The following is a 25,632-nucleotide window of genomic DNA, read 5'->3' as shown; positions in this document are numbered from 1 at the left end:
CCACCCCCCATCTGAAAGCTGGAAAGAAGCAGAAGACAAAGGAAAATCATTTAAAAACTATTAAAAAAATGCAAACCAATTTAAGGTTGCCAAGACCAGAACATTATATAGAATACAAAAAGCAAAATCAAAGGTGAACTACCTATTTAAAGAAGGCGTTTCCTGAAGAAAAAGAAACAGCCTTTGTTTCTACTGTCAGTTTGTTGTTATATTTTTCGAATGACTAACACTGCAAATATGTTTTAAAAATACTTTGTATCTGAAAAGAATGGCCTTTGGCCTCTGCAAGTATATTCATCAAGATGTCACTACTCGCAGCTTTAGCAAGCAATGTGGTGAATTCATAGAAAATATCTTGTAAAGCAGATACAATGTGCTGCCAGTCAAACAGTATACTTAGCAGATATATAATCACAGAATATGGAATTTGGAGTCTCCTCCAGCCCGTTTTCCCTAGGGTTGGACTGCATTTAACTACTGTATGGGCATTTGCATTGGCGGTTAGCAAATGGAGTCGTTTTTTTTCCATGCATTATGCATATATTGTACTTATCTGTTGGGACTGCTAATTACTAGGGTTTTAGAGTATCTGGAGGCAGCCGCTTGTCCATGGACAAAGTAGTTCCGGTCCAGGCACGGGTTTAATAGCACTGTATTGGGTGAACTACAAGCTTGATGGTTGAGGTAGGAGGAGAATTTCAGAAATAATCGCCAGTGCTCGCTGTGGAGTTGACTAGCTGCTATGTGCCAGCGCTCTTTCCAACCCACATTCTGGAGTTGACTAGCTGTTATAAACGATAAAAATACAATATTTGTACACAAAGAAAGTGAAATTGCCAGCGCACGAGTTACCTTTAAAAATAATTATTTAAAAAATGACACTTTGGCTCACATGCCACGTCAAGGCCCCTCATTGTACGCGAGTCCTAAACTAGCCATTAGCACTCTAAGTTTGTAGTGCATTTACAATCAAGTCCCCCAGCAAACAGTGTCAGTAGTAAGACCAAGAGTGCACTTTCCCTTAAAGAAACAGTAACACCAAAAAAATAAAAGTGTTTTAAAGCAATGAAAATATTATGTAGTATTGCCCTGCATGGGTAAAACTGATCTGTTTGCTTCAGAAACAATACTATAGTTCATATAAACAAGCTGCTGAATAGCAATGCCGGAAATTGAAAAAAGGCTACATGGCACAGGATAAATAGTGGATAACAGAGCTTATCTGCTGTGTAACTTGAGCCTTTTCTCCTTTGAATAGCTGCCCCCATGGCTACAAAGCAGCTTATTTATATAAACAATAGCGTTTCTGAAGCAAACACAGCAGTTTTACCAGTGCAGGGCAACACGGCATTATATTTGTATTACTTTAAAGTGGACTTGTCACCCGGACACAAACATCTGTATAAAAGTAATTTTCAAATTAAAACCAATTTCATATAAACACATAAAATCCAATTTCTATTTTTTATTAAAGCATTCATACCTGTTGTAAACTCATAAAAATCTCAGCTGTCAATCAAATACTGCCTGTCCCGCCTCTTATGCCTCCCAACAAACTTGTTTATCTTATTAGTTACAATTGTATCTTTGCGTATCTTAAATTGTTACCAATGTATCAAAGTGCAGGCGCAGTGTATTCTGGCTCTGCCAAAAGCCTCTTATTTTAATAAAGAATTTTTGTATCTTTTTACTGGCACTAGTGCAGGAAATCAAAGAGAAACTCGGGACATTTCAGTAAGAAACCCAAGACTGCAGGGTGAGCTGTAAAAATTGGGACTGTCCTGGAGAAAACGGGACTGTTGAGAGATTGCTTCCTATATCCCCCAAAAACAAACATATGGGCTTAGGTTATTGCCACAGACACACAATACCACACACGGGCATTAGCCTCCTCTCCTGCCTGTACCCGGAACAGTTGTGTTGGCTTTGTTGCAAACACACACAGCTGAATTGCACAAGTATGCAAATACACAATAAACTTTGCCGTTTGTTTTTTTCAATGCTCATTTGCATAATATATTATGTTTGTGGCAAGTGCCTCGCAAGGAAACTTCAGGCGACTTGCCGCAGGCAATTTTTTATTTTAGCCGGCACAAGACAGAGGTAAAGCATTCGGGGGGATTGGTCGCTGCAAAGACGAGGCGATTAGTCGTCAGGTGACTAAATCTCCCCAAATCGGCCAGTGTGACCTTACCCTAAGGAATCAAGTTTCTTTTGTTCAGTAAAAATTTTAAAAAAAGGACAGTTCTTTGCGTTTAAACAACACAAATCCTGATATATGCCCTTTGAATAAAATATATCTGGAAGCTTTTTCCAAAAAAAAGTAAGGTTTTTGCAGTTGGAGTTACAGCTGGCATTTAAATAACCACAAATAATTATTTGATTTGAGCTATGTTCAAGCCAGTCATGTTCAACTCTGATCTCAAACTCCAGATGGACACTTTGTGCACTGGAGGAAGATCAACTGAAAAAGAGAGGGCTTTCCCCAAACATGTTTCGCAAGTTCAAGGATGCCAGCCTTCACTGGGGACCAATTGATTAGGTACCCCCATGTAATTGTAATCATTAACCTGCTAACCCATTGCTCCGCTTTGTTGAAAAATGCACTGGTTTGGGTACTAGTGAGCACCTCACGATCATCCTGCCTCCTATCCCAGCACTCTTGCAGCTGCCCAGGGCCATGCACAGTAAAATTCTGATTTTACTCTACGGAGCATGTGTACAGCTCAGGGCTGCTGCAAGGGATCACTAAGACAGGGAGAAAGGTTCAATAATCAGGGGGTTCAGATACATTTGACCAGATAGTGTACTTGCATCACAAGTGCAGTTGACCACACAAGTGTGGTGGGGACGTGTGAGTCTGTTCACTGCTAGGTTGTCTAAATATGTGATCTACATGCCAAACTGGATCTTCAGTCCATACATGTTTCTTTGTTTAGGCTGAAAAACTTGATCAATCAAGTGACAATGGGGAGAAGGGGACGTAAACAATTGCACACAAACTCAACTGGACTAAAATCACTTTGTCTGATTAGTTATATGACATACAATTGTGTACTAGGTTCCGTTGTGTACTAGATAAACCTGCTTATACAAGCTCTTGGTCGGAATATTGGTATGGCTATCACTGTATATAATTCTGCAGCAAACAACATTTATAGCAAATACTTCTGATACTGATCTGGCAGTAAAATCAAAAAAATAAAATAAAGCCATCTTTAGCAGCAACAATTTACATTTAAATGCATAACATTATAAAGAAATAACTTAATAAATAATAATAAGGAACACAACTGCTCTGCAATCAAGTGCCATGCTAATGCTATACAAAATATGTGCAACACTGGCCTCTAACAGGTGACCTGCAAGACATTCACCCAAGGCACCATCAAAGCTTATAAGTGGTACTCAAGGAAGTCTAAAAATGGATGCAGGCACCGCTGAACTGCCAGTTACAGTAAGTAGCAAATAGGATGACGGATCCTAAGGTTATGATAAAAGGAGGATTAATGGCATCACACGTTTGATTAGCATGAGCACTTTAGGTTTTCAACTTTTGTGATTAGTTAATATCAGACTCAGGTGTGTATATAACCTAGATGTGGCTTCAGTTGCACTACACAGTTTTAGTGAAAATATGGCTATTCAGTAACATTAACACCTGAATAAAATTACTCAGTGAGACCTGTGAACTACTTGTATACTGCACCATCTGTCACAAAGAATTAAATATAGTACGGTGGTATGGTTTACACAGCACAAAATATATAAGCCAGCCAACTAAACATCAGTTAATGTTAATAAGTAAGATGCCAAAATACGGTCACCCTGCAAACACACACAGTTATACTGTGTACAGTAGCCACATGCCTTGTATATTTATGTAGCCCTTTTTGGTGAAAAAAAATGTATGTGTCAAAGAAAAATTGACGCCCGTAGACTTCAATGAAACAGGAGAGAGTCACCCATCACTACTCCACAAATGTAATATTAAACTTTCATAAACACAATGTTACAATTGTGACAAGTGATACTGGCAGTTGAAGCACCACAACAGGAGCCCTGTTCAGTTACAAGTTTGCTACACTGTTGTATTACAGATACAGATGAAAGAGTTACACCAATTCCCTTCTGATGTATTTTTTTGATGGAAAACCTACAGCCCCTCCAGAGTATGTTAATCTACAACACCCTATATCCCACCACCTGACAGTTGAGGGCCACATGTTTGAAATCCCAGGGATGAAGCATTTGCAGGTTTAACTGATGATTTATATCATAGGCTTAATTAAGTGTTGCATCGGACAATTCTAAGATTAGAATGCTGTAGATCGTAAACCCTTATAAGGAGGGCCATATTTACTTCCTTTATATAAGTTGTGTTTCCCGTATACAATGAAATGCCCTGTAGAATACTGTGGGCTTTTATACATGATTGCAAATAATACGAATGCCAGGCAGATCAGAGATAGCTTACTATTTATGCCACTTCATATTTCACTCTGCAGCTCCCAACTCTAATGAACTACAACTCCCAGGATTCCCCTAGAGCCACACAAGGAATACCCCCTTCACAATATGAAGGAGACATCGTGAGAGGTTAACAAAAAGCAGGGCATCATATCAGTGCCCACCTACTTTACCTGTACTCAGGTAAGATGATTTTCTTGCTGGCCCTGGCCGCTGGGGTGGATTTGCTCTTCTCCATCGCCATCAGATAGCTGACATCGGCAAGCACTGCCTCCAAGTCCGCCATGTTGGAGACAAAAAGCTGCAGATCTGCTGACCTCCAAACCAAACTTCTACACACATGCACACACACTAAGCAGAAAATTTTGCTCCTATCCACAGCAAAAGTAGTTAATAAATTAAGGCCAAAGATAAAATATCAAGCAAAGAAAAGCAGATATGGATGCCTGGTTTCCTTAATAAAACAAAATAAAGTGTGTAATCCTATAAGCAGAAACCAACAGTGCAACTTGACATGTGTATTTCTTGGTTTGCAGATCTTGTACTAGAACGAGTTGGGGGGGGCAGGATGCTTTTTGGTGGGGTTTCCCTAAGGCTGGCAATAAAGCCCTAGCAAGGGAAATCAATATCCAAGCTGTGGGTCTCTTCTGTTCTGAGGGGAAGAAAGGCCAATACCACCAACATCCAATTCCACAGGCTTTTTATTTTTCAGAAATGCCAGTTTGTACTTGGGCTGCAAAATATATCCCCCTGGGCTGGTGAACACAAATCACTGTTTAATAAGCTGGGGGCTCATTGTCTGGGCTTGAAGGAGTTCCTACTGGATAAAGAAGTGCTGCCATGGTTATTCACACAGTATTGCCTACAAACAGCCTCGGAACTTCCCCTTCCAACATGTTGCAGGCTGCCCGGCCTGTACACTTTAATCCTTATGGCCCCAACAGTGCGGAGAAGGTGGCAGCGATTTGTCCCAGTGATTTCCAGACAGCGGTAGGCTGCCCAGTGAAGTGTTGTACGAGTCTTTACGGCCTAAGAAAGTGAATAGGGCTCTAGGGAAGCAGCCCTTTCCCCCGTGCTGCTGCTTCAATGGTACAGTCAGGAACGAGTCATTCCCCGCTGCACTCGATCCATTTAGCATCAACATAAAACCAGTCTTCTTCCACTTGCAGGGGATAGAAAAGGCAACAAGTCGGGAGCAGTTCTGTAGCACAAACCATCCATGAAAATTGATTAGCAAAATAAGCAAAATCACACGAAGCCCAGAGAGCCCAGTTATCCGTCCCGTCTGCACTGGAACAGCTGCTATGCTCTGTGCAATGGATTCACCTTCAGCCTTCCCTGGAACAACCAAGGGCCCAAATGTCCTGTTCTTTATGAAGGGGGAGACAGGGGTCACTGTTTGTATTTTCCTTTAACGTGCAAAATGCTTCTTTCTCTTCCACTGCTGACAGCCTTGTGCTTCTGTGCAATGATCTATGAACATTAGTAGAGAGGCTGTGTGATGTCTCTGGTTACTTCCTCTCCAGTGTGTGTGAGAGAGAGTGAGTGTGCAATAGTCACTGCTAAGCTCTGGCTCTGGATTCCTACTCGCACAGGATCTGGAAGGCTGCCTTGTACATACATAGGAAACATTTATTTCTCAGGGTTACAGGCTATAGGGGTTCCCGAACTTTGAGGCTGCCTCCACCCACCGATGAGGGAATGGTTGGGGCACTGGCAGAGGGCTCAGCATCAATGTCAGTTTGGGTAGGATATAGGCAGAATGCCCAATTTACAATCATACATACAACTGGAAGCCTGGCTTAAAGGTCACTTAGGGTAAGATTTGGGGTGAAACTATATTTTGCCCAGGTGGACCCCGGACTCCCCACCCAGATAGACGCTAATCTTTATAGGAGAATTTTAGGTTTAAACGAAGGAAACTTTATCAGAAAGGTCTAGGCAAATGTATCCATAAACACTCACAGTATTGCTGCTCTGTAAAAAGAGCCACTGATTTCCTTTCCTACTATTCTTTACACATGGGCTTGCTATCAGATTTCCTTCTAACAGATCAAACCTTCTTCTGCCGGCAGCATGCCTGCACAGCTTCCTCACTCCCCCTTCTCCTTCGTTCCGTTCCCCCTCCCTTCTTCCTCATTTCCCCCTCCCTTCTTCCTTGTCCCCCCTCCCTTCTCCCTCTCTACCCCTCCCTTCTCCCTCCTGTAATCTGAGCCCAGAGTGGAGCAAACAGCTATACTCAGGCAGGGAAGTTACGTCACATAGAACTGATATGGCACTACAATCTTAAAGGGCACCTGTTAGGGCAGAGACAGATGCTCCCCGAAAAGCCTTCCCTCTGGCTAGAATGTAAATCACTGGCAGGATGGCACTCGTTTTCCGAAATTTCCTTGTCAGACAACTTCAGGCGACTTCGGAAAACAAAGCGTTTTGAGTGCCATCCCATCGGCAATTTACATTCGAGCCAGAGGGAAGGCAGTTCGGGGAGATTAGTCGTCCGAAGAGGTGATTTGTCACCGAGCGACTAATCTTCTGAAATAGCAGCGTACTGTATATCTCTGCCTTTAGCCCAAAATATTTCTCCCACCAAAGATGTGGGATAATAGACAACGCATATAGAGCACTGTGTATCTTGACAGGGCTATATAAATAAATGATGATGATAGATCACACACTTTTGTTGATAGAAGTCAGTATGAAAGTAGAAAAATATTGGCGTTTTTAATAGAACTCCCCAGTTGTGAACGGAGGTCCAGGTGCACCGCCCTGAACCCTCAGCTTGGGGAGTGGACCACCATAGAAAGCAAAAAGGCAGGCACTAGCAGAGACCAGTCTTCTAGACAGGCTTATCAAATCATTCAGTAGTTTATTTCAGTACACAAGGATACAGCCTTACGCATTTCATATCACTCAGATACTTAATCATAGGCTCAATGTCATAGAGTAGACAATGCACTCCAGTTTAGGGTAACAGGACAGAGAAGGCATCTCCTCTGGGTTCCAGCCATGCTATGCTTGTTGGACCCCCTTTGAGTAGCCAAAGCTGCTACATAAACTGTAGGAAAGGAGCCAAAGCCGACAAAAGGTAAGTTCCACAAATTCCACACCTCCCAACTGTTCCATTATTCATAGTAACATAGTAGTAACATAATAAGTTAGGTTAAAAAAAGACACAAGTGCATAAAGTTCAACCTTTAGACTCTATTTTAACCTGCCTATCTGCTAATTGATCCATATGAAGGCAAAAAACCCTCAAATTTGCCTCAGAAGGGGAAAAATTCCTTCCTGATGCCAAAATGGCAATCGGCTTAGTCCCTTGTACTATGAGCTATCTCCATAACCCTGTATTCCATCACCTGCTAAAAAGCCATCCAACCCCTTCTTAAAGCTATCTAATGTATCAGCCTGTACAAGTGATTCAGGGAGAGAATTCCACAGCTTCACAGCTCTCACTGTAAAAAACCCCTTCTGAATATTTAGGCAGAAGCTCCTTTCTTCTAATTTTGCGGGACAGTCCGTATTTTGACAGCTCAACCTGCAGTCCTGGATTGTTACTGAAATGCCTCGACTTTCTCTTTGATCGCCTGCACTAAACAGCCAGAAAAAGGTACAACGTTTCTAAATTAATTGCCATTCGGCAGAGAGCCCAGAATAGATACTTTTGTAACAATTTAAGATACGCAGGTCTCTTGGGAGAACTTAAACTCACAGTTTAGGGCAATTTACCTTCATTAGCAAAACTGTATAAAAACCACAAAAATGTGTTCAAAAATGAGATTTTTCATGTAAATCAGTTAAAAAGATTTGCTATTTCCAAGAGCTTAATGGCATTCATATATCTGTTTAGTACCTAGTTTCACTCTTCTCTCTATAAAAATGATGAAGCTTCCAGAAGTTTACCCAGAGCTTAGATTGGCCCTCTTGGCAGAATGTTTAGTAGCATCTAATGTAATATACAGTGGCTCTCTAGGCATCAGAGTGGATCAGTCCAGTCACATCTGTGGACTGTTAAAAGAGTATTGTCTCTCTTTAAAGTATTTATAAATAAAAAATAATATTCAGTTGCAAAGGATATGACTAAATGCGGGTTAATGGCATTAGACGTTAGATTAGCATGGGCACTTTAGGGATTCAACTTTTGTGATTAGTAATTTCAGAATCACATATGTATATAACCTAGATGTGGCTTCCGTTGCACTTAGGGTTGCCACCCGGCCGGTAAAACAACGGCCAAGGCCGAGCCCGGTATTACAAATTTACTGGCAATGTAGCTGCCGGTAAATTTGTAATAACCTTAACAAGACCCCTTGGCCCGCCCCCAAACCCCATGAAACGTCACTTTTGTCCTCCTTCTGGCAATCTCTGCAACGCGGCCTGCCCCTTTTATGTCCCGGCAACGCCCCCTTTTACATCACGGCAACCCTAGTTGCACTATACAATTAGTAAAAATATGGCTATTCAGTAACATGATCCCTTGAATAAAATTACTCGTGACCCGTGAACCCGTGAACTGCAGAGGTAGCGACCTTGTACACTGCACCAACTATCACAAATAATTAAATATAGTACAGTGGTTTACACAACACAAAATATATAAGCCAGTAATCTAAACATCAGTATGAGATTTGCATTCAAGTAAAAGGGATAATGCAGTAGCAGCAAATGTTGATAAGTAAGATGCCAAAAATATTGTCTCCCTGCAAACACACACAGTTATACTTTGAACAGTGGCCACATGCCTTGTATTTTAAGGGTGAGGGCACAAATTTGTTGCCACTGCTTCTCTCTCTTCTCTCCGCCTAATGAATATTAATGAGATGGTGAGACGCATATTAGTGATGTGCGGGTCGCCTTAAACCCGACGGGCCCGAACACACCGCGGCCTCCCTGCACCCACGCCCGCCCGAGCCAGACTTCCATTTATAGACCTGCGCCGTCCTGCCGGGCATGGCAAGCAGGTGCACGTCTATAAAAAGGGAAGCCGGAAGTTGGAAGCCGGCAATGTAAGGTGCGCTGAAATTATTGCTGCATTTAAAAGAACCGTTTTCACATCCATGTGGCTACACAGAGCCAAGCGGAGCAGAGATCAACGGTAGTCCTCTACTGTAAAGTACCAAATGTTGTCCTGTTACCATATAATAAACAAGGCCAAAGGCCAAGTAATTTAATTCTAGTAACAAGTATCTGAAGTGACATCTAATGTCCTCATAGAATTTAGCTTGTTGATAAAGTACAATACATTTCATCACATGAATAATGGCATAATTATACAACAACTGTAATATTAAACTTCCATTAATGCACGGTTACAATTCTACAAGTTTGACAACAAGTATACTACAGAAGGAGTTGCTTTTACACTCCAACACCATGGCCTTTATAAAAGACACACCATCAGAAGGCCCCTTATGTACAGTATATGGCATTTACAACCTGTAGCCAGCCAAGCATAGTGCAACTACCACCCCAGTCCCCCTTAAAATCTGAAGTGATGCTTCCAGTTGGAAGCACCACAACAACAAGAGCCTTGTTATGTTACATGTTTGCTATACTGTTGCATTACAGACTGAGAAGTAACATCAATTCCCTTATGTTGTAGTGTTTGGATGGGAGCCCTACAGCATTTCCAGAAGATGCTAATCTAGAACACCCTATATCCTACCAGCTGACAGTTGATAGCAACATGTTTAGAATCCCAGGAATGAAGCATTTGCAGGTTTCACTGCTGATTTGTATCATAGGTTTAATTTAGTGTTCCTGGATTCTTTTTTACATTTACATTGAAATGTTCTTTTATACATGCTTGTAAATAATACTAATAACTGGCAAATCAGAGCTAGATTACTAATAATGCCAGTTCACATTTTACTCTGAGGCTACCAAATCTAATGAACTACAACTCCCAGGATTCCCCTAGAGCCACACAAGGAATACCCCCTTCACAATATGAAGGAGACATTGTGAGAGGTTAACAAAAAGCAGGGCATCATATCAGTGCTCACCTACTTTACCTGGGCTCAGGTAAGACTATTTTCTTGCTGGCCCTGGCCGCTGGTGTAGATTTACTCTTCTCCATCGCCATCAGATAGCCAACATCAGCCAGCACCGCCTCTAAGTCGGCCATGTTGGAAACAAAAAGCTGCAAATCTGCTCACTGCCAAATCAAACTTCTACACACACTGAGCTGAAAATGTTTCTATGCAACAGCACCATCAGTTAATAAAATAAGGCCAAAAGATAAGACAGATGCCTGGATCCTCAATAAAACAAAATAAAGCTGCAATCCTATAAGCATAATCCAACGGTGCAACTTCACATGGATATTTATTGCCATTCACATCCTGTACTCAAGGGTTAGGCTATGATCGAGATGGGGGCACGGTAGCTTTTTGGTGGAGTTTTTCGAAGGCCAGCAAAAAAGCTCTAGCAAGGGAAATCAATATACAAGCTTTGGGCCGTTCCTGTTCTGAGGGGGAAGAAAGGGCAATACTACCAACATCCTGTTCCCTGGGCTTTTAATTAATGGGAAATGTCCATTTGTATTAGGGCTGTAAAATATACCCCCCCCCAGCCTGTGAACTGAAATCACTGTTTAATAAGTTGTGGGTTCCTTGTCTGGACCTGAGGGAGTTTCGGTTGCATAAAGAAGGGCTAAGAAGAGTACCCTTAGGGGGCTGCCATGGTAATTCACACAGTATTGCAACTTCCTCTGTTTACATGTTGCAAGTCGGCCAGCCGTACACTTTTATCCTTACGGCCCCCACAGTATGGAGAAGGTGGCAGAGGCTTGTCCCAGCAATGAGCTGCCTAGTGATGTGCTGTATAGGCTAAGAAAGTGAGTGGGCCTCAGGGAAGCAGCCCTTTCCCCAGTGCTGCTGCTTCAGTGATATAGTCAGGAAACTAGTCTTCTTCCACTTGCAGGGGATAGAAAAGGCAACAAGTTGAGAGCTGTCCTCTAGCAAAAACCATCCATGAAAATTGATGAAGAAACAAGTAAAACTGCAAGGAACCCAGTGAGCCCTGATATCCTTCCTTTCTGCTCTGCAACAGCTGCTATGCTCTTTGCAATTGAATCTTGGTACAATCAAGGGCCCACATGTCCTGTTATTTACAAATGAAAGGGGGGTGATAGGGATCAGTGCATTTATCTATATAATATAGTAAAAATGGGATTGTGCACATGAGCAGAACTACTCTTTGGAGGGGCTAGAAAACCACTAAAGCACATGCGTGGGCGGAAGTTACCCACAGTAGAAACTGCTGGTTGGAAAGGAGAGCTTCTGACCCTGCCGTTTGCACAGCCTGAATTGTCCAGGTTCAGCAGCAGTTGAATGAAATTCACAGCCCTTCTCTGGTATGCCCCCACAAACTGGATTGTGTTGCAGCTGTAGCAAAGTGCTGTAAAGGAGAATGTTAGCCTGTGTGTGGCCCCACCCCCGCCTGTATTCAGCTAAATGAATTAGCCTCCAACCTGTTCACTGCCTTCTTAAAAGGAATCTGTCATTATTTTTTTGGTGTAGTTTTTATTTCTAAATTACACTGTTCTCATTGCAGATAATTCATGTTAACATGCAAATTTCATTCCTAACCCAAAAAGCATATTTTTTTTTTGGATGTAATATTGGTGTGTAGGCAGCCATCTTGTGTAATTTTACCTGGTCATGTGCTTTCAGAAAGAGCCAGTGCTGCACTATGGAACTACTTTTTGACAGGCTATTGTTTCTCCTACTCAATGTAACTGTAGGAGTTCCAGTGGGACATGGATTTTTACTATTGAGTGCTGTTGTTATATTTACCAGGGAGCTGTTATCTAGTTACCTTCCCATTATTCTGCTGATGGGCTGCTGGAGGGGAGGGGGCTAGAGGGGTGATATCACTCCAACTTGCAATGCAGCAGTAACGAGTGACTGAAGTTTATCAGAGCACACATCACATGACTGGGGGCACCAGAGAAACTGACAATATGTCTAGCCCCATGTCGGATTTCAAAATGAAATATAAAAAAAAAACAGCTCTTTTGAAAAATGGATTTCAGTGCAGAAGTCTATTGGAACAGCATTATTATCTGATACATTTTGAAAAAAACATGTTTTCCTATTACAGTATCCCATTAACCTCTGTATTACCATGCTTGCCTTCCTATCAGCCCTTCTGCTTTCACAATAGCTTTCTGTTTTGCTTTTGGGTCTCAGCTCTATCACATCTTCCTACCCATTAGCATCTCTCTGCCTTCTATACTCTGCCATATGGTCTATGCTCTTGCCTAACACCGGCAATTTGTGGGTTCCAACTCCCATCTGCTTCAACACAAACCCTAAAATACCTCCTTTCTTTCAGTTTTTGTTGGCCTGGGAGTTTAAAGTAGAGTTTTGAACCGGACATACCCGCTGTCTGGTTGGAAAAGTACTGCCTGGTTATCAAAAGTCTAAAGACCGGGCAAGCCTGTCCCCTGCTTCTGGAGCAGTTTGGCCAATCATGAGCTGCCGCATCACTGACCCGCCCCTCCACATCACCGGCATTACTGACCCATCACTGGCCAGCCCCCTTACATTATCAACCCCATCTCTGACATCACTGGTGCTGCCCCCTGTCCAGATTTAAAGGAAGAAAGAGGTGGCAACCCTGGTTTAAAGACTAAGGGACAGATGTATTATTATGCATAATTAGAAGCCTTTGGTATTGGCAGGTATCCCTTATAAAGATTTGCTATGTCCAGGAGCTTAATGGTATTCACATGTCTGTTTAGTGCCTAGTTTCACTTTTATCACAGTAATTGGTATATATCAGAGCTTCAACTTTTGTGAATAGAAATACAGTATCAGAATCATGTTATGTATATAACCTAGATGTGGCTTCCGTTGCACAATACAGTTCTAGTGAAAATATGGCTATTCAGTAGCATTACCGCCTGAATAAAATTACTCAGTGAGACCTGTGAACTGCAGGAGTAGCCACCTTGTATACTGCAACAACTGTCACAAAGAATTAAATATAGTACAGTGATACGGTTTACAGAGCACAGAATATATAAGCCAGCCAACTAAACAGTTTCTAAGCACAGTATGAGATTTGCATTCAAGTAAAAGGGTTGATAATTTAGAATACTGCAGTAGCAGTAAATGTTGATAAGTAAGATGCCAAAATACTGTCACCCTGCAAACACACACAGTTATACTGTGCCGCTCTGTGTAGCCATACGGAAGCGGAAACCATTATTTCAAATGCAGCGCTAATTTCAGTGTATCTGCTTCTCTCCGTCTCATTAATATTAATTTGGCGGAGAGAAGCAGAGGGAACGCATGTGTGCCCTCAGCCTTATAATACAAGCAGGGGCGTAACTGCAGAGGAAGCCGACCCTGCGGCTGCAGGGGGGCCAAGGAGGTATATAGAGGGCCCCATGAGTCCCAAATAAAGAGCAATTTTAACACATACTGGTAAAACAGTACAATCTCTGGATATGTTGAGGGCCCTAAAATTAATTTGCTGTGGGGCCCAGTAACATCTACTTACTTCACTGAATACAAGGCATATGGCCACTGTACATAGTATAACTGTTTGCAGGGTAACAATATTTTGGCATCTTACATATCAACATCAAGCAGAAGGAACACGTGTGTGCCCTCAGTCTATGGAAAGACACTTATGTAGCCCTTATGTGAAGTAGCAAATGTTGTCCTTCTACCATATAATGCACAGGGCCAAAGGCCAAGTCATTTAATTCTAGTCGCAAGACTCAGAGGTGAAATTGAATTTCCTCTTAGAATTTAACTTGGTGGTAAAATACAATACATCTTAATACATGACTAATGGCATAATTCTACAATTAGAAACCATTATACCCTTACCGTGATACCACAACTGTAATATTAAAATTACCTTAACACAGTGTTACAGTTCTGCAGGTTTGACAACAAGTATACTATAGAAGGAGCTACACTCCAACACAATGGCCTTTATAAAAGACACACCATCTGAAGGCCCCTTATGTATATGTAATTTACAACCTGCAACCAGCCAAGCTTAGTGCAACTACAACTCCCGAAACCCTTCAAAATCTGAAATTTGACAAGTGATACTGGCAGTTGCACCATCACAATAGAAGCCCTGTTCTGTTACATGTTTGCTACACTGTTGCATTACAGACACAGACTGAAGAGTATTATCGATTCCCTTATGTTGTAGTGTTGGGATGGGAACTTTACAATACCCTATAGGCCACCAGCTGACAGTTGAGGGCCACATGTTTGGAATATAATAACAAGGTTTGTGCTAATGCCACATAAGAAAAAAAGTATATACGGTACTACTCGAAAAATCATTGGTTAAATCAAAAATACTATTTTTTTTAGGTTAATTATAGAGGATTTACTCACAGTTCACCCCAGTCCCAAGGTGCAAGTCCAAAACGCTATATCCAAAAAAGATGTGAGGACTTCCAATAATGAAGAAGCAATTATGTTAAAAAATAGAAAATTTATGAGGACATGAAGGTCTTCATGTCCTCATAAATTTTCTAATTTTTAACATAATTGCTTCTTCATTATTGGAGGTCCTCACATCTTTTTTGGATATAGTGTTTCCACATGTTTGGAATCCCAACGATGAAGCATTTGCAGGTTTCACGGTTGGTGATTTCTATCATAGGTTTAATTTAGTGTTCATGTGGAAAATTATTTAAGATTAGAATACTATAGATTGTAAACCGTTATTAGGAGGGCCATATTTGCTTCCTCAATGTAAGCTGTATGTTTCCCAGAATACGGTGGGCTTTTTTTATACATGATTGTAAATAATACTAATGCCTGGCAAATCATTACTATTTATTCCACTTTATATTTCACTCTGCAGCGCCCAACTCTAATGAACTGCAACTCCCAGAATCCCACCAGATCCACACAAGGAAGACCCTCTTCACAATGTGAAGGAGACATTATGAGGGGAGTCATATCAGTGCCCACCTACTTTACCTGGGCTCAGGTAAGATGATTTTCTTGCTGGCCCTGGCTGCCGGGGTGGATTTGCTCTTCTCCATCGCCATCAGATAGCTGACATCAGCCAGCACCGCCTCCAGGTCTGCCATGTTGGAGACAAAGCTGTAGATCCACTCACCACCAAACCCGATTTCTACACAGACACTGAGCTGAGAATTTTGCTCCTCTCCAACAGCACAAGCAGTTAATAAAATATGGCCAAAAGATAAAATATCCAGGAAGGGGGAAAGCAGATAGAGATGCCCGGATTCCTCAATAAAACAAAATAAAGGCTGCAGTGCAATCCTATAAGCAGGAAGCAGCAGTGCAACTTCACATGTAGATTAATTGGTTTGCAGATTCCATACCAGAGGGCTACACTAGGATCGAGGTGTGGGGGGTGCACTGTAGCTTTTTTGGGGGGGTTCCCAAGGCCTGTAATAAAGCCCTAGCAAGTGAAATCAATACCCAAGCTGTGGGCCTCTCCTGTACTGAGGGGAAAGAAAGGGCAATACTAATATCCAGTTCCCCAGCCCAGGCGTTTTCCATTCAGAAATGCCAGTTTGTATTGTGGCTGCAAGATATCTCCCACCGGGCTTGTGAACACAAATCACTGTTTAATAAGCTGGGGGCTCATTCCTATTGCACAAAGAAGGGCTGAAGAGACTGCCCTTAGGTTGCTGCCATGGTTATTCACACAGTATTGCCTACAAACAGCCTCGGAACTTCCCCTTCCAACATGTTGCAGGTCGCCCGGCCTTAATCCTTATGGCCCCACAGTGCGGAGAAGGTGGCAGCGATTTGTCCCAGTGATTTGCAGACAGCAGTGGGCCACCCAGTGAAGTGTTGTACGAGTCTATACAGGCCAAGAAAGCGAGCAGGGCTCTATGGAAGCAGCCCTTTCCCCCGTGCTGCTGCTTCAATGGTACAGTCAGGAACGAGTCATTCCCCGCTGCACTCGCTCCATTTAGCGTCAACATAAAACCAGTCTTGTTCCACTTGCAGCAGGGGATAGAAAAGGCAACAAGTCGGGAGCAGTCCTGTAGCAAAAACCATCCATCAAAATTGATTAGCAAAATCACACGGAGCTTAGTTATCCGTCCCTTCTGCACTGGAACAGCTGCTATGCTCTTCAGCCTTCCCTGGAACAACCAAGGGCCCACATGTCCTGTTCTTTATGAAGGGGGAGACAGGGCTCACTGTTTGTATTTTCCTTTAACGTGCAAAATGCTTCTTTCTCTTCCACTGCTGACAGCCTTGTGCTTCTGTGCAATGATCTATGAACATTAGTAGAGAGGCTGTGTGATGTCTCTGGTTACTTCCTCTCCAGTGTGTGTGAGAGAGAGTGAGTGTGCAATAGTCACTGCTAAGCTCTGGCTCTGGATTCCTACTCGCACAGGATCTGGAAGGCTGCCTTGTACATACATAGGAAACATTTATTTCTCAGGGTTATAGGCTATAGGGTTGCCACCTGGCCATTAAAAATGATGGTTGATCCCAATGTTATTAATAAGGAAAAAAGATAAATATATAGGAAGGCCGGTATTTTTTCTACATAAAAGGTGGCAACCCTAGTTACTTGTTATAGTGGTTCCCAAACTCTGAGGCTGCCTCCACCCACTGATGAGGAAATGGTTGGGGCACTTTCAGAGGGCTCAGCATCCATGTCAGTTTGGGTAGGATATAGGAAGAATGCCCAATTTACACTTACATACAACTGGAAGCCTGGCTTGAAGGTCACTTAGGGTAAAATTTGGGGTGAATTTTAAAAAAATATGGGTTGGACCTGGCCGGTGGACACCGGGAAAAAACCTGGTGGGCCCCGCCCAGCCAGACCTGATTGCAGTTGGCGCTCCCCAGACCACTGATCTTCCTCCCCCGATGCACTGAAGGTAAGTTTAATTTACGTGTACTCAGGGTGGGTAGTGGTGGCCCCTGCAAGGGGTGGTGTGGGGGCACGCACAGAGCCCTTATTTCAGAAGCCCTGGTGTGTCCTGCACCCACCAGTCTGACCCTGGAAACTATATTTGAATGACTGTTAATATATTCCTATATCTTTAACTGGTTTGGACTGGCAGGCCACTAGATAAAAACCCAGAGGGCCCCGCTGACACAGACCTGTCCTCTGACTGGGCGCTGCACCCTTAATCACCCACCCCCCATCAAAATCACGGGCATAACAAGATAAAATGAGGTGGAGGTGGGTTGTTCCTGGGGCCAGGGGAGGTGTGGGCCTCTGAGGCTGAAGCCCGGGTAGACCCCCATTCTCGCCAGTACTGATGCTGATTTTTAACCTTGTCAAGACATAAGAGGGGGCTGGGTTGTCTCTTAAAGACAATAGAATACAGAGATACTATGGTAATTTAAGTAGTGACACCCGTAATTATATCTCAGTCACTATTGCTTAGTAATTTTTGTTACTTTAGTAGAATAGAGGGTTGTGTTTCAAACTGACAAAAATGTGCGTGTGCATACAAATGCATCATATGCATTCTTACATGTTTAGCATGCTTTTCTTAATACATAAGAATTCTTAGTTACTCTCTTTTGCAATGGGCCTGAAGGCTGTGATAGGCCAGTTTAGCATAGGACAGAGAAGGCATCTGCCCTGGGTTTCCCATGTGTGTGGTGGGGAGGGGTATAAAGGTGGGTCAAACAGTTAATAGATATTTTCAGGATAAACATCAGAAATATCTAACCTGCTGCAATTCCTGCAGATATTGAGGGCTACTTTTGCCCTAGTTTCAGCATAGCTGATACCCTTTGATACTCTGCAGTATTATGCTCACCAACCACAAATTCTAGCAGTTAGTATCAGTAATGCATTTGTTGGACACATGTAGGCAGAGTTAAAAAGAAATTTCATCATGTAAATCTGTGTAATTTATTAAAATAGTCTATAAAGCCACTGATGAGATAGAGACTTCTACTACCTTATAATAAGGCACAAATAATAAAGCTTGGCACAAATGGTATTGGCAGGTATCCCTGTTACAATTTCCAGGAACTTAATGGTATTCATATGTCTGTTTAGTGCCTAGTTTCACTCTTCTCTTTATCACTGTGATAAAGCATTGGTATGATTTCAGAAGGTCCAGAAGTTTACCCAGAGCTTAGATTGGCCCTCATTTGACCAATGTTTAGAAACATCCAGTGTACTATACAGTGGGTCTCTGGGCATTAGAGTGGATCAGTCCAGTCAGATCTGTGGACTAATAAGTGTTTATAAATAAAAGATAATGAATAATAATATTCAGGAGCTTCAACACCGACCCTTATGGAAATTAGATATAGTAACCTCCTATTCAACCTTTTTTTTTCGACAATTTTCAAAAACATTTAGCAACATGCAGCACCTTTAAAGACAGAACTGAAGGTCCAGCAACCTACATGCAGTCCGAGTTGTTTGTGTGTAAACTACTACCACAGAATTCAGATTGGGTTTTGTTCTGTATGTACATAATTCCAGTTAAACACATATTTAGAGCTGGAAAAATGCTGGTTGTGTGTACTAGTTCCACTGAAAACTGTCTCAAACCCTCCACCCCAACCTCCACCTGTGTAAGCATATAAATAGTACCTGCTATCACTGTATAAAGACACACACCCATTTACAACATGTATTTTTCAAGATCTTAAAACATGGTCTTTCATAAAAAAAGGTTTGATTTAGCTTTATAGTCCTATGAAGAATAATTATGTATTGTGCTCTCTCACTCAGTCATCATACAAGGCTGTTATCATCATAACAGTGGCATATGCCTATGTGTCACAACTATGATAACAGCCTTATAAATATGACATAAGGATCCATAGGGTTAACGCTCCCCTGTGGCATTAAATGCCTACACTTCCTTGTTCTCTGGTTGCTGGGCAAAAGCCCATATATCTACTTTTATTGTGTACAGTGTATCATTGGCCCAGAGGCTTACTACAAGTTCCTGCCACACTTCAGAATAGTGCTGGGCAGAGGATGGAGCTTCCTCCTTCCCATGCCACTCCAGGAGGGAGTAGATGATAATGGAAGCCTGGCGCTTAGGCCCCAGTAAAGGGAAGGCTTTGGTGACATTGGGGATACAGGGACCCCAAATGAATGAGGAGTGGTCAGGACAGGGTAGTTCTATTTAACAGCACTTTCTAGGAAAGTGAGACAGATATAACTAGTGAGCAAGAGCAGCCTGGCTCCAACTAGGAGGTATAGCAAGGGGGTAGCTCTCCCCTCAGTCAAGGCTAGCCTGTAGTGTAATAGAGATTTAGGTTTAGTGCTTTCCCATATCCAACGTGTGGGGATCCAGGTCATGGTACAGAGATCCTAAGGAACAACCCTGAATCCTGCTAAAAAAGGTCGAATCCTGGCCGAATCCCGAACCGAATCCTGGATTCGGTGCATCCCTAATGTATGGGAATATTTGTCTTCAATTGCAGGCTGGCACAAACCAGACTTCACTCCAAAATATGATGCAAATAAAAAGTAATTTATTAAACAAAAAAGAACATCTCAAGGGGTAGCCATACGCATTTCGTGCCTTGTGGGCACTTAAGACAAAGGCTAAGGGTATTCTGTACAAACAGTGATATTTAAATGGGAACCGACCGGAATCAGAAAAGTGCTTTGGACAGCCAATCAGAAAGGTTAATACTGAAAGAAATAGGGAACACGTACTTAACATTAAAAATACTTAACCACAGTGGCCTGACATTTTGCTAACTGCACAAACAGGTCCCTCAACTACATTATATACAATTATTTAACTAAAGGAATCTCTTTCTGTTGTAAAAAATATAATTTATCTGTAAAAATATGTATTCTTAAGCTTTTAACATGTGGATTCAATGTATACTTTGTTTTGTTGGACAATCCAATCCCATATGTACTAACCTTTATGATTGTCTGTCCAAAGCACTTTTTTGATTGGTCTGTTCCCATTTAAATATCACTGTTGTACAGAATACCCTTAGCCTATGACTAAGTGCCCACAAGGCACAAAACGCATAAGGCTACCCCTTGAGATGTTCTTTTTTGTTTAATAAATAAATTTTTATTTGCATCAATAATGGAGTGAAGTCCAGTTTGTGCCAGCCTACAATTGAACACAAATGTGTTCAATTCCCCAAGACCTTCCCCAAGCAGAAGGTCTGGGACTTGAGCACCTGGACCCCCTGTTAATATAGGTAAGTGTACCTTACTGCTTACAAGATTACATAACTGGAAATCCATTTCCCCCTTTTTGTCCCCTCCATTATAACTAATGTATGGGAATACCTCCTGATTCTTTTTTCCCTTATTGCCCTTTTGTCAAATTTCAGTTGTCTTGCCTTTATTTTTGTTTATGAGTGCCCACAAGTACATTGTAACCTTGCATGGTGATACCAATTATCTATAAATAGCAACTGTTATGTTTGGATTGCTTGAATCAAATCTTCTATTTACACATGCCAACATTTTGTTAGTCTGTGTGGTAGCTGTCTTGCTCTGAGTGCAGAACCAAACATGGAATAAATTCATATAATATCTGTTCTGTTTTCTCTCAGTTTCATAACCATAGCCTAAATGTATGTGGCAATGACAAATATAATTTTCTGCATTTCAGCACAGAATATGTTGTCAAGTTTTCAGATTCTGTGTATTATAACTGATATAATATGTAAAAGGAGATAATTTCCCCATTTTTCTTCCTGATGGGGTTTTAAAGGGATATCCTCCATACGCAGTCTATTGTTAGCATACGTGAAAAAAAAAAAAGTTTCAGAATCCTTTATATTTAAAAAAAAAGTGTACATCTTTTGTGTCCATCCTCGAGTTTTTTTCAACAATTGTATTTAATAGAGTTTTTGAGATTTGGATTTTTTCATAAATAAACAAACATTCGACTTTGTTTAAATTGTTATTGTTTATTCGAAGTAGAAAAAAACTCACAAATTCGAGTTTACTGTTAATAGTGTCCGACTTGAGACTCTGCAGATATTGGCACTGCATAATTCAATAGCTGAGTCTTTAGTGGGAGTCCTGCAGCTGTGACATTTGTCATTCTTTATAGCAAGAAATGCCCACAGTTTTTGACTGGGAACAAAACAATCAATCACAGGGTACACAGTTTTGTTAGGGAAAAATGCCTTGCAATTAGGGAACTCACTAGGCCACTCACTTGAGTTAAGCAACCCCAAGTGAGTGGCTTAGTGAGTTCCCTAATTGCAAGGCACCTACGTATGGAACAAGAGGGGGTGCAGTTTAAGAAAATATGGATTTTAAGGAATGTGTAGCTACACTGTATTTTAGCTGCTCATCATAACAGCAGCTCCTTTTCATCCCCATATCATCTGGCCTGTGTCCAACTATATGTTTTCTCTGCTTTCTCATGCCTTTATATGACATAACTGCTGTCTGAAGAGTCAGGCTGAGTATTTACAAGCAAATAAGAACGTCATACTAACCTTGAGACAGAAAAGAGAAAAGGTTATACTTACCTTGAAATCTTATTTATCTTATTTATCTTGTGGGGGACAGCCTGGTCGATATTAAAACAAAATCAAAAACAGTTTCTATGGATGAATTGAAGATAATAGCTTCTGGCAACTGCACTGGTGGAATAACCATCTTCACACCGGCAACATAAGGCATTATATTTCTTATTAATTCTGATTAATCCTGTTGGAAAAAACAAGACAGAATGTCACTGGGATATACAATTCTTGTAACTTTGTATAACTGAAAGTCTTATTAAATAGATGAGCAACTGGCTAAGGCTTTTTGTTTATAAGACATACATGTAGCGTGTTGAACAATTAAAGGGGTTGCTCACCTTTGAATTAACTTTTAGTATAATGTAGAGGGTGATATTCTGAGAAAATTTGCAATTAGTTTTCATTTTTTATTTGTGGTCTTTGCGTTAGATTTTTATTCAGCAGATTTCCAGTTTGCAACTCCAGCAATCTGGTGGCTAGGGTTCAAATTATCCAAGCAACCATGCACTTATTTAAATAAGAGACTGAATAGGAGAGAACCTGAATACAAAGACTAATACATGTATGGGACCTGTTATGCAGAATGTTCGGGACCTGGGCTTTCCGGATAATGGATCTTTCCGTTATTTGGATCTTCCTACCTTAAGTCTACTAGAAAATCATCATTAAATAAACCAAGTAGGCTGGTTCTGCTTCCAATAAGGATTGCTAATATCTTAGTTTGGATCAAGTACAAGGCACTGTTTTATTATTACAGAGAAAAAGGATATCACTTTAAAAAAATTTGGATTATTTGGATAAAATGGAGTCTATGGGAGACAGGCTTTTCGCAATTCGGAGCTTTCTGGATAACGGGTTTCCGGATGAAGGATCCCATACATGTAATTATAAGCAGCAATAACTTTAAGGGGCCGATTCACAAACTTCGAGTGAAGGATTCGAAGTAAAAAAACCTCGAATTTCGAAGTGTTTTTTGGGCTACTTTGACCATCGAATGGGCTACTACGACCTTCGACTACGACTTCGAATCGAACTATTCAAACTAAAAATCGTTCGACCATTCGATAGTCGAAGTACTGTCTCTTTAAGAAAAAACTTCGACCCCCTAGTTCGCCATCTAAAAGCTACCAAACTCAATGTTAGCCTATGGGGAAGGTCGCCATAGGCTTTCCTAAGTTTTTTTGATCGAAGGATATTCCTTCGATCGTTGGATTAAAATCCTTTGAATCGTTCGATCGAAGGAATAATCGTTCGATCGCACTATTTGCGCTAAAATCCTTTGACTTCGATATTCGAAGTCGAAGGATTTTAATTCCCAGTCGAATATCGAGGGTTAATTAACCCTCGATATTCGACCCTTTGTGAATCGGCCCCTAAATGTGTAGCCTTACAGAGCATTTGTTTTTAGATGGGGTCAGTGACCCCATTTGAAAGCAGAAAAGAATCAGAAATATATGACAAATAATTTAAAGATAATACAAAAAAAAGAAAATGAAGACCAACTGAAAAGTTGCTTAGAATTGGCCATTCTATAACATACTAAAAGTTAACTTAATGGTGAACCACTCCTTTAATGAAAGCTAACTGACACTAATTAGTCACTGCATGCTATATAAATCTATCAGGAGTAAACACAAGGAAACACAAGGAAAGTGTGACCTATCTGTGTAACTCAGAGCAACTAACTAATGCTTAACTGGTCTTGTTAGAATAAGAACAATATAATGGGTTACTAGAGGTTACAGGGCTATGTTTGTATTTAACCATGTTTTTATTTACAAAAGAATGCAGAGACGACAGGGCAGTGTATTTAAATTTTAGTTTGTAGAATGTGATTGATGATAGTCCCAGTAGGTTGGATATGAGTTAAAAGTTCACTGTGTCATTTTTTGTGTCTTTGAGATAAATGTACTAAACTCCAAAATGCAGCATTTGTGTTTTATGGGGATAAATTGTAGCTGGTTGTGTTTAAGTGATTTGCTATTAGTTGTTTCAACAATTCAACAATTTTTTTTTTTTTTGAAATATGGTAAATAACTGCAGCACAAAAACTGTTATCACAAGCTCTAAAACTGTTGCTCATTATGGGGTAAATTTATCAAAGAGTGAAGTTAGAGTCCGCAGAGTGAAATACTGCCATTCACTTCTATGGGATTTTTAAAGGTGTATTTATCAAAGGTTGATAGTGAAAGCTCTGCCTACAATATTTTACTTTTGAACTTGTCTAAAATTTTATTATAGCATTCAGTTTGTGAGGGAACAATTCTATTTCTTTTTATAATTTGAACTTACTTATGTAGATGATCCCTCCCACTACTTAGTGGTAATTGTTAACACTAGCAGCTGGGTTCAAATGTATGGGCATGTGAATACCAGGATACTGTTATCAGAGTTGTCAACCTGAGTTATTACAAAACTGCATGTACACCACCTGAAAATTTTGCTGCTACCCGGAAGTGATGTCACATTGTGCCGCAGGGTGTACAGGAGGCGGCATCAAAATTCTGAACTGAAGCCACTGAATGCTGCCCATGCATGCACAAATGCTCCACTATGACTTTCAATAGATGCTATTGCACATGAGAACCACAGAATTTAACGAGAACCATGAAAAATCGTAAGAATTGTGAGAATGCGGTAAAGTGATGAGAGACTGGGGGAACGGAGCTAAAACCAGGTAACGCCTGTCAAAACAGGGTTTGACAGCTCTGTATTATGGTTATCAACTCAAGTTTTAATGACTGTAATAAAATCCCCAGCAATCCTTAAGTATATAAATATGGCTCAGTAAAGGCAGTATACATTTTTGCTCCTCGCACACTGCATCCCTTCAATGTTAAATAGCTGCAGGTTGCACAAAGATCTGCAGCTACCCCCATTAATATCATGCTGCCTGCATTCAGCACAGAATTTTCATGAATTTGAAACAATACAGACCCACAAACAAGATTTTCAATTTCATGTTGAAATAAAACCAACATACTACTGTTCATCCTTGAATTCTTGAAGTACAGTATTAATTTACAAATCAAAATTGGGCATAGAAACTCATGGGTTATTTAAAAGTACATTCCTTAGTGCTTATCGATGGGGCACTTCTGCCTGGAGGAAAGCCTATCTCTGTCTGCCACTGAGTAGACTGTAAGGACAGGGTCAAGTTGAGGCCTACCCCCAATGCAGATGCGCTCCCTAACTTGCATATCTGAATAGGGGGCAGGCCACAACTTGTCCCTGTCTTTACATCCTCCTCAATGGCAAACAGAGACGGCTCTTTCATATCTGCCCAAGTGACCCCCACGAGTTCTTGTGCTTCCAGTTTTGATCTGCACAGTAATATTGAGAATCTTGTGGGAATGTATTGATTCAAATATATTTTGTGTAACAGATTGGTGTGTATAAAACAGTTGCTGTTACTCACGGATACAGATGAAAGATGATAACACCACTGCAATTGCATTGAATGAAGTATTTATGGTTTTGGTGTCACTATGGGAACCTTTTTGAAGACATAGTCAAAGTAACAGTAATTTTTATGAAAAATGACTGTGTATTTGTGGGGAATATAGGCTTGATGTTAAAATAAATATATGTGTTAAAGTGCCACTGCTTTCTAAATTGGGTTTGACCACATTTATATTACTTTCCATTTTATCAGGTGGAACTTGCTTGACCTTATATTACAGCTGAATCTCAAAGTTTAAGGTTTCATTTATTATTAGAAATGCAGCCT

The 25,632-nt window shown here is 41.0% G+C and overlaps 1 protein-coding gene across 2 annotated transcripts in view; it reads right to left on the bottom strand.

Annotated features, from left to right (window-relative positions):
- LOC108707086 (beta-adrenergic receptor kinase 2) overlaps positions 1-16,902 on the bottom strand; it is a 111,130-nt gene extending 94,228 nt beyond the window's left edge. Inside the window, exon 1 of one of the 2 annotated variants that reach the window (XM_018244037.2) lies at positions 15,438-16,902. In XM_018244037.2, coding sequence (XP_018099526.1) covers positions 15,438-15,550 — 113 coding nt within the window. In that variant the 5' untranslated portion in view covers positions 15,551-16,902. Of the gene's footprint in view, positions 1-4,643; positions 6,459-15,437 lie in introns of those variants that run through there. The other variant, XM_018244038.2, reaches the window with a different exon arrangement.
- Between the last annotated feature and the right edge of the window lie 8,730 nt (positions 16,903-25,632).

The sequence above is a fragment of the Xenopus laevis genome, chromosome 1S (assembly GCF_017654675.1).
Source record: "Xenopus laevis strain J_2021 chromosome 1S, Xenopus_laevis_v10.1, whole genome shotgun sequence".
NCBI classification, from domain to species: domain Eukaryota; kingdom Metazoa; phylum Chordata; class Amphibia; order Anura; family Pipidae; genus Xenopus; species Xenopus laevis.
The sequence above is the reverse complement of the archived record's forward strand: the minus strand, read 5'-3'. Positions and strand labels throughout refer to the sequence as shown.